We start from the raw sequence: 10,089 nt of genomic DNA on the forward strand, positions 1-10,089 counted from the left end.
TGTATATATATATATATATATATATATATATATATATATATATATATATATTTATATATATATATATATATTTATATATATATATATAGATTTATATATATATATATATATATATATATATATATATATATATATATATATATATATATATATATATATATATATATATATTTAGAGAGAGAGAGAGAGAGAGAGAGAGAGAGAGAGAGAGAGAGAGAGAGAGAGAGAGAGAGAGAGAGGAGAGGAGAGAGGAGAGAGAGAGGAGAAGTAAGAGGAAGTAACTTGCAGCATCAATGGAAAACATAGCCTGGCCAAATATCAATAAGTGTCTAGGGGAGTGAAAGGCTAACAAAAAATATTCCAGTTTACTGGGCAATAACATAACCTAAAAAAGAATACAATCTATAAACTCACACTCAATGATTTATCCAGCTTCTCAAAGCTGGACATGATCATCAACAGGTCTCAAAACTGCATACAATCAGCACTAGCTGACACCAGGCTCTATCATGGCGCAGTGGGCCACTAGCATCTATTATGCTGCTAATACCAATACAGGGTGGTGGTGGTGTCACAACCATTAACAAATGAGGTATGAGGAATTAATATCATGTACAGCACAATGGCATTACTTAAGATCCTCAGGTACCCACCTCACTAAGATATATAACAGCACCTATCACCTGGTATAAAGGATGCACAATGGTTGAATTGATCCATGGTATACATTACTGCAACATGACAAATATCCTAGCAGTCAAATGACACAAATAAGGTCACAAAACCCGGACCGTAGCGGCAACACATGCCCTCGACTGAGAAAATCAAAGAGTGACCGCCCAGTGCCATACTGGCCGGGAGCGACACTGTATCCACCTCTATGAGTCAGCTGACTCCTCTCCTTCAAATATCTCAAGCTCATATACAGACATATCTCCATCAACATCTTCTAATTCATATATCAACAAAATAAAGACTATAATACACAACCTTACAAAATAATACATATCAATAATTCAGTACATTAAAGATTATATCATGATATAAAAATATGTGAACAAAGAATTCATATTAGCAAGACATGGTAACACTGGCGGGAGAGGGGAGGAGTGGTTAAGGGAGGATTTCAAGACGTCTGCCAGTCAGCCATTATGCATAAGTATACACGAATACAATATAAAGTATATATATATATACATGTGTATCAAAACCATGTTTATGTGGTATACATCTCACAGTGCCAAAATCTAATTTAATGTTAGAGGACAATGTAATGAACAATAATGAAAGGGAAATTACACAGTATACATGAGAGTAATACATCCGAGACCTAAATTTATACATTCTCCATCATAGTTCACTTAATATTTCCTATACAGCATTATGTAGCATTCCATAATATAAGCTTATAGGGATGTTTTTCGAGCTACATGACATTAGGCTACTGCTATTCACTAGACTTCTAATATATATCCACAAATACATGGCAAGGAATTATGGTATAGATATATAATATACATAGATTTTAAATTTTTAAATTTTGCCCCGAGGGGCGAGTTTATTGGGCAGCGCCACTCATCTTGTGAGTGAACATACCGCCATAGCAGAATGTACAACACTCCCCAATAGGAAGAAAACCCGCTGGGTTGTTCATCCTGTCACTTGTACCCAGACACAGCTGGGACTTGCTTAACTGTCTCAAGTGAACAGCTCCTCAAACAAGAAGATTAACATTTATCAACCCTTAAAAGCTTACGTTATCTTGCGGGTGCAAAATGGGGAAATCTTTTAAGAACAGTATCAATATTTGACAAATAGTGTTTTCCTAACTCAAACAATGTGGGGTTTATTATTCTACAGTTATTCCTAATGTCTCTCAGGTGTTCACATTCACGTAGATAGTGGTCAAGGCGGTGTCCATCACTCTCACCACAGATTCTGCAACTTCGCTGATCAACTGTTGTTTCCATTCCAAATCTCCATGGATATTTGTATCCAAGACGGATTCTCGCTATTACAGATTCTCTCACTCGTCGTCCTCCTCTTCGGCCATACTGATTGGGATTGCCAGCTGCAACCATGTTGTACCATCGTACAGATTCACTGGTTTGTGCTTCTATCCTCCTTTCCTCAGTTACCTTGTCACGGTGATGTTGCCTGATAATACCTCTAATTTGTAGTTGAGTCTTGGGTATGAAGTATTCAATATGGTCTCCTTCAGCGCCTTCAGCAGCCAGCACATCTGCTCGTTCATTCCCACATATTCCAACATGGGAGGGGATCCACAGAAACTTGATGACTCTTCCCTGATTGGTAAGTACTCTCACAGCTCTCTTGATTTCAGCGACTATTGCAAGATTTTCTGCCTGATTTTTACTTAGGCTTTGCAGTGCTGCTTTTGAATCGGTGCAAATCACTGCACCATTAGTGTTCCGTTCAAGAAACCTTAACGCCATAACAATGGCAGTTAGCTCTGCTTGCGTTGAAGAGGCATAGTTCTCAATACGTGCTTTTTCTTCATTTCTGCGTTGGAAGGTATTATCCTTGATTACCGTGTATGCTGCACCAGCCCTGCCATTGATAGGATTAGATGACCCGTCAGTGTAGATTTGATCTAGTTCATCTCCGGCTTCTTTATAAATGTCCTCGAGATACTTGTGCCTCATTTCTTGTGGTATCATGTTGGATTTTTTCATTGCCATTTCATTGATGATGATCTTGCATGAGTCATCCTCCCAGGGAGGTAACCTCTCTACAGGCAGGAGCTCACGGGCTTGCTCAAGCAGGTGAAGCTCTTCAAGGTAGCAGACTGCTCTGTGATGCCATTTTTTGCTTCTCCTGTTTCCCCCTGAAAGTAGCACAGAGCTCAGTTTTTTCTTGGCAATATCATTGTAATGGGGATCTCTGGCTATCCTAATTGCAAGCTTAGCATTCAGCTCCTGAATTCTGTTTTTAATACTGGGAAGGGACAACTCCTCTCGTAGATTAGACGTTTTGGCAGTTCTTGGGACTCCAAGAATGATTGTCATGGCTTCATTTTGAATGCTTTCAAGCCTTTTCATATCGGTTTGGGAGTAGGTGCACAGTACTGGTGCGGCATAGTCTATGACGGAGCGCACATAGGCTGTGTACATCATTTTGAGCACGGCAATTGAGGCTCCATGTCCATTCCAGGTCATAGCTTTCAGTGCCTTGAGTCGACTTTTGCATGTTCCTATGAGTTGATTGAGCTCCTCTTTCTTTCCCTTGTTAGAGCCGACAGTGACGCCAAGGTACCGGTAGTGGTCAACCCATTCAAGTGTTACACCATTAATTTGCAGTTCTTCATTTGCTCTCCGCTTGTGATGGGAGTATGCCTTCGTCTTGTTTGTGGAGAGAGTGAAACCGAGCTCAATACATTTCCTTCCGAGGAGTTCAATGGACTGTTCAATTTTTCCCAAGGTGGGAGCTTGTATTAGGACATCATCTGCATATCCCACTTGTTGTGTTCCTTCCGGAAAATCAATATTTGCAATGGCGTTCATAAGTACATTGAATAGTGTAGGGCTTAAGACTCCGCCTTGGGGGGTCCCGAGTTCCATACTCATTGTTCTGGAGACTGCTCCATTGAAGCAAACCTTGGCTTCCCTTCCTGTGAGGTAGTCTTCAACCCATTTCATGAGTCTCCCCTTGACACCCATGCATGCAAGCTCGTCCAGGATCGCAATCCCCTGTGCTTTGTCGAAGGCTCCTTTGATGTCAACAAATACAGAGTACCTAGCCGTGTCATTAACCAAGTAATTAACTATACAATTTGCTGTGCTCCGTCCTTTAACAAATCCATTGACCCCCTCCCCTAACCTGCCTATTTTGTGCAACAGTCGGTTTAGGATGATCCTTTCAAGCATCTTGCAAGTGCATGACACGAGGCTGATAGGTCTGTAATTACCAGGGTCATTAGGCTTCGGTATGGGAATAATTATTGCATGTTTCCATTGTGTGGGCAACACTCCACTTAGGAATGACTTGTTAAACAGGTGGAGTAGTGGATTCCCAGACACTGCACACAGTGCATTGAGTATGTCGTAGGTGACGCCATCTTCACCAGGTGCTGTACTTTTACCCTTTTTCATAGCGCCCCTTACTTCTTGGGCTGTGATTGGTTCCCCATACTCGTCATCACTAGACAGTGCTCTTGTTATCCTAATTCTTCTGTCATCATGTCGCAGGAGCTGTTCCCTGCTGATTTCTGCAGGGAGGGAGGAGGAGGATGCTGCATCACTCCACTTGTGAATTAGTTCCTCAGCCTTACCCTGGGGGTCTTTGTGAGCCGCAGGCCGGGCTCTGCCCCCCTTAGCTATCTGAATTTTTGCCCACACTTGTCTTGCAGATGTTTCCCGTCCAATAGAGCTAGTGAACTCAAGCCATTGTCTTTCCCGCTCTTTAATCTTCTCTTCCCTGGCTACTTGACACACTGTCTTAAACAACTCTTGGTTACTTTCAGTGGGATGTCTCCGGTACTCTCTACTCATGTCTCGCACATTTGCGTTAAGCATCTTTATGTAATCATTCTCATACCATTTTATTTTCTTCCTCTGAGGGTTACTTCGCCCAGGCGTACGGCGCGGAACTCTTAGACAGCTCTCAATTTGGTGGTTAAGGTCATCAACAAATGTGTTAATGTCTTCTGGGATTTGGTATTCCGTGAACCAGTCACTCATCCTGTTTATGAAGTGCGGCCTCATATCTGGTCCGAGTGATAACCTTTTTCTTTTATTTGTCTCTTTCCTTCTCTTGCTCATGTCGACGGTGGTAATCAGTGCCCAATGGTCACTACATAAACTGTGCACAATGTGTGTACTGGCATCCGTGTCCTGTGCATTCAGCAGGAGAGCATAATCTAATCTTCCTCCTCTGAGGTGAGTTGGCTGTTCATCACCCAGGACCCTAAGGTTTTCACTTCCCCTGACAAAGAGTGACAGTTTCCGTCCATTGACATTGGGCTGATGACAGTTGGCACCAAAGTGTGGGTGTCTGGCATTCAGGTCACCAACCAGCAGGGTAGGTTCTTCATTAACAAACTCAGGCAGTGCGTCAAGGTCAAGTTTACTCTGTGGCACATATAGGTTGATTATATGTAGGGCATTATTGTTTAAGTAAAGGGTTACTCCCAGTGATTCAAACTCATCCCCCATTTGCAGGTCATCAATAATCTGTGCGGGAATGTTGTTATTTACATAAGTGATGAGACCCCGTTTTCTTTCCCCATGTGGCAGGGAGAACTTGCGATAACCGCTGAACCTTGGGTTGAAGTCATCACCTACCATTGTCTCCTGTAGCACTATGACGTCAGTTTGGTGTTCACGAGCGTATTGTATGATGTCATTAATTCTATTGCGAACGCCATTGCAGTTCCATTGTAGGATAGTGAGACTTTCTTCAGCGTGGTTATCCATTGTGGAGGTGTTGGTCATCAGATGTACTGTGTGTGGTGTTGTTGCTGGTGAGAGTGTGTTCACTGGTGGTGTTGTATGTGGTGTTGCACCACCGTCATGTGCTGGTGGTACTGTTTGTATGCCAGTGCCAGTGGTCAGTGGTGTTGTGTACACTAGTGTCGTTGTGTTCACTGGTGGTGCTGTTGTCTTCACTGGTGGTGTTGCGTTCACTGGTGGTGCTGTTGGTGGTGTTGTGTTCACTGGTGGTGTTGTGTTCACTGGTGGTGCTGTTGGTGGTGTTGTGTTCACTGGTGGTGCTGTTGTGTTCACTGGTGGTGGTGTGTTCACTGGGTCGCACTGAGTTCACTTGGGTAGCACTGAGTCTGCTGTTATGTGCCGTGGCTCGTGTTGCATCCCCATGCACCAAGTTGCAACCTGCTGAACTCGCCTGAGGCAACTTCAGGCCCTGCAGAATGTGAAGTATGTCCTCCTGGGTCTTCTGGATTGTACATAGGGTATTCTCAAGTTTATTTTGCTTGCTTATTAGTTCTTGCATGAGTGGGTGATTTTTTATCATGTGGGTAATCATTGCTTCCATACCGGGCGGCATTGTTTTATACATACATAGATAGATATATATACATAGATAGATATACATAGATAGATATACATAGATATATGTGGCATACATTGGCAATACACATTTAATACTAGTGTGTTGTGGAAAAAAAGAATAACTACATAAATTAATATTCGTGATACTAGGCTAATCAGCTAAGACATCACTATACAGTTTGAGCACATCATACACCAGCTACAGTATGATCATACTGGTGTATGTGTGGTCATAACACCACCTCACACCCATATGGTAATACCACAACACACCATGGTCCAGTATGGTAATATCACAACACACCATGGACCAGTATGGTAATATCACAACACACCATGGACCAGTATGGTAATATCACAACACACCATGGTCCAGTATGGTAATATCACAACACACCATGGTCCAGTATGGTAATATCACAACACACCATGGTCCAGTATGGTAATATCACAACACACCATGGTCCAGTATGGTAATATCACAACACACCATGGTCCAGTATGGTAATATCACAACACACCATGGTCCAGTATGGTAATATCACAACACACCATGGACCAGTATGGTAATATCACAACACACCATGGTCCAGTATGGTAATATCACAACAGACCATGAACCAGTATGGTAATATCACAACACACCATGGTCCAGTATGGTAATATCACAACACACCATGGACCAGTATGGTAATATCACAACACACCATGGTCCAGTATGGTAATATCACAACAGACCATGGACCAGTATGGTAATATCACAACACACCATGGTCCAGTATGGTAATATCACAACACACCATGGACCAGTATGGTAATATCACAACACACCATGGACCAGTATGGTAATATCACAACACACCATGGTCCAGTATGGTAATATCACAACACACCATGGTCTAGTATGGTAATATCACAACACACCTGAGTGATAGTGAAATAGCAGTGATAGTGAAGTGATGGTAGTATAGTAGTGGTAGTGATATAGTAGTGATGGTGCGGTAGTGGTATTGTAGCAATGATAGTGATATAACAGTGAATGTAAGGAGGTTACAGTACTGAGAAGATATAGCATTGATGGTGATACAGCTGTCATTGTCAAGTATATGATACCAAAGTATAAATACCAAAGTGTTAAATACCAAAGATAGTGAAGTTATGATGATATAGTGATAAAGGTCTGTCCTTAAGTTACATTGTCATCAAAACACGCAGTCCATGGTGATGCTGAAGTGATGGTGATGGTGGTGGTACAGTGAACTAGAGTGGCAGCACAACACCACAATAGTGGTGGTACAGTGAACTAGAGTGGCAGCACAACACCACAGTAGTGATGGTGGTGGTACAGTGAACTAGAGTGGCAGCACAACACCACAGTAGTGATGGTGATGGTACAGTGAACTAGAGTGTCAGCACTACACCACAGTAGTGATGGTACAGTGAACTATAGTGGCAGCACAACACCACAGTAGTGATGGTACAGTGAACTAGAGTGGCAGCACAACACTACAGTAGTGATGGTACAGTGAACTAGAGTGGCAGCACAACACCACAGTAGTGATGGTGGTGGTACAGTGAACTAGAGTGGCAGCACAACACCACAGTAGTGATAGTGGTGGTACAGTGAACTAGAGTGGTAGCACAACACCACAGTAGTGATGGTGATGGTACAGTGAACTAGAGTGGCAGCACAACACCACAGTCCACCACAGTCACCTCTGTAATGTCACTGTGGTTGACTGCTGCCCTCACCACATCCAGGCCGCTCACCACATCACCGAAGACACGTGGCCACTGGAGATCATCCTGGAGGTCCCTGGTGGTGATGACGAACTGGGCACACCAGGGACTCCCCGGCCCCCACAAGGCCCACACAGTTCCTGCTCGGCCTGACTCCCTGTACTGCCCCTGGAGGTCAGGCAGCAGTGGGGCTCCTCCCTCACCATCATTACTCTCGTAGTCTCCGCCCCCCACACGCTCCCCCGGCTGACCCTTGTTCCACACCCACAACAGTTTAGTGTTGCGGTAGGTGTGGCCCCGCTGGCCCGTACACAACAACACAAACTGTCTGGCCAGCGGAGTGTCAGGGGTCAGCCGGATGGTGACCCGCCCTCTTGTTGACCCCGCCCACCCGAGGTCAAGGAACACCAGGGTGCAGGAGGGCTCCAGCACGCCCACAACCTCACTCTCCTACAGAAAATGAAATAAATCATGCTGATAACTGTATAACAAAATGCTATCATATTAGTTATCAAAACTCAGTAAGTCAGTAATGTCAGTAAGAGAAGTGGGTGTAATAAAGTACCTGGAGGGTGTGGGCGTGGGCGGGCGTGGGCTGACGCAGGAGTGGGTGGAGGTACAGCTGTCCGTCTTGTAGAGTTATCCTGGCGGAGCGGCGGCCATCTTGGTCTTCCTGGACGGCCATCACCCGGCCAGCCTCCACCAGCCTCTTGACGGGCTCCCTCATCCTGCGGAGGTCCTCAACCTGTGGACAGTGTCAGCCCCATTATCACCTGTGGTCAGTTTCAGCCCCATTATAACCTGTGGTCAGTGTCAGCCCCATCGTCACCTGTGATCAGTGTCAGCCCCATTATCACCTGTGGTCAGTGTCAGCCCCATTATCACCTGTGGTCAGTGTCAGCCCCATTGTCACCTGTGATCAGTGTCAGCCCCATTATAACCTGTGATCAATGTCAGCCCCATTATCACCTGTGGGCAGTGTCAGCCCCATTATCACCTGTGGGCAGTGTCAGCCCCATTATCACCTGTGGTCAGTGTCAGTCCCATTATCACCTGTGGGCAGTGTCAGCCCCATTATCACCTGTGGTCAGTGTCAGCCCCAGCTCTACTGGCAGGGGGTTGGTGCTTGCCCTGAAGCTCCAGCCCCCCACTATTGGCATGGGGTTGGTGCTGGACCTGTAGCTCCAGCCCCCACCTCCTCTACTGGCAGGGGGTTGGTGCTGACCCTGTAGCTCCAGCCCCCACCTCCTCTACTGGCAGAGGGTTGGTGCTGACCCTGTAGCTCCAGCCTCCCTCTACTGGCAGAGGTGTGGTGTTGGACCTGTAGCTCCAGCCCCCCCTCTACTGGCAGGGAGTTGGTGCTGGACCTGTAGCTCCAGTCCCATCTCTACAGGCTGGGTGTTGGTGCGGGACCTGTAGCTCCAGCCCCCCCCCCTCTACTGGCAGGGGGTTGGTGCTGACCCTGTAGCTCCAGCCCCCCTCTACTGGCAAGGGGTTGGTGCTGGACCTGTAGCTCCAGCCTCCCTCTACTGGCAGAGGTTTGGTGCTGGACCTGTAGCTCCAGCCCCCCCTCTACTGGCAGGGGGTTGGTGCTGGACCTGTAGCTCCAGCCCTCCTCTACTGGCAGGGGGTTGGTGCTGGACCTGTAGCTCCAGCCCCCCTCTACTGGCAGGGGGTTGGTACAGGACCTGTAACTCCAGCCCCCCTCTACTGGCAAGGGGTTGGTGATGGACCTGTAGCTCCACCCCCCCCCCTCTACTGGCAGGGGGGTTGGTGCTGGACCTTTAGCTCCAGTCCCCCTCTACTGGCAGGGGGTTGGTGATGGACATGTAGGTCCAATCCCCCTCTACTGGCAGGGGGTTGGTGCTGGACCTGAAGCTCCATCCCCCCCCCCACTCTACTGGCAGGGGGTTGGTACTGGACCTGTAGCTGCAGCCTCCCCCTCTACTAGCAGGGGTTGTTGCTGCACCTGTAGCTGCACCCCCCCCCCCTTCTACTGGCAGGGGGTTGGTGCTGAACCTGAAGCTGCAGCCCCCCCCCCTCTCTCTCTCTCTCTACTGGCAGGGGGTTGGTGCTGGACCTGTAGCGCCAGCCCCTCTTTACTGGCAGGGGATTGGTGCTGGACCTGTAGCTCCAGCGCCCCTCTACTGGCAGGGGCTTGGTGCTGGGTCTGTAGCTCCAGCCCCACCTCTACTAGCAGGGGGTTTGTGCGGGACCTGTAGCTACAGCCCCCTCTACTGGCAGGGGGTTGGTGCTGGACCTGTAGCTCCAGCCCCCCCTCTACTGCCAGGGGGTTGGTGCTGGACCTGTAGCTCCAGCC

The 10,089-nt window shown here is 46.7% G+C and overlaps 1 protein-coding gene across 1 annotated transcript; it reads right to left on the reverse strand.

Moving 5' to 3' along the window:
* Positions 1 to 6,520: 6,520 nt before the first annotated feature.
* Positions 6,521 to 8,542, reverse strand: LOC138355727 (peptidyl-prolyl cis-trans isomerase-like). Its single transcript, XM_069311028.1, has 2 exons — positions 8,335 to 8,542; positions 6,521 to 8,219 (listed from the first exon to the last, which is right to left on the reverse strand). Exons 1-2 carry the CDS (start codon positions 8,494 to 8,496, stop codon positions 7,707 to 7,709), a joined length of 675 nt encoding a protein of 224 aa, XP_069167129.1. The 5' UTR covers positions 8,497 to 8,542; the 3' UTR covers positions 6,521 to 7,706.
* Between the last annotated feature and the right edge of the window lie 1,547 nt (positions 8,543 to 10,089).

The sequence above is a fragment of the Procambarus clarkii genome, chromosome 69 (genome assembly GCF_040958095.1).
Source record: "Procambarus clarkii isolate CNS0578487 chromosome 69, FALCON_Pclarkii_2.0, whole genome shotgun sequence".
In the NCBI taxonomy this organism is placed as follows: Eukaryota; Metazoa; Arthropoda; class Malacostraca; order Decapoda; family Cambaridae; genus Procambarus; species Procambarus clarkii.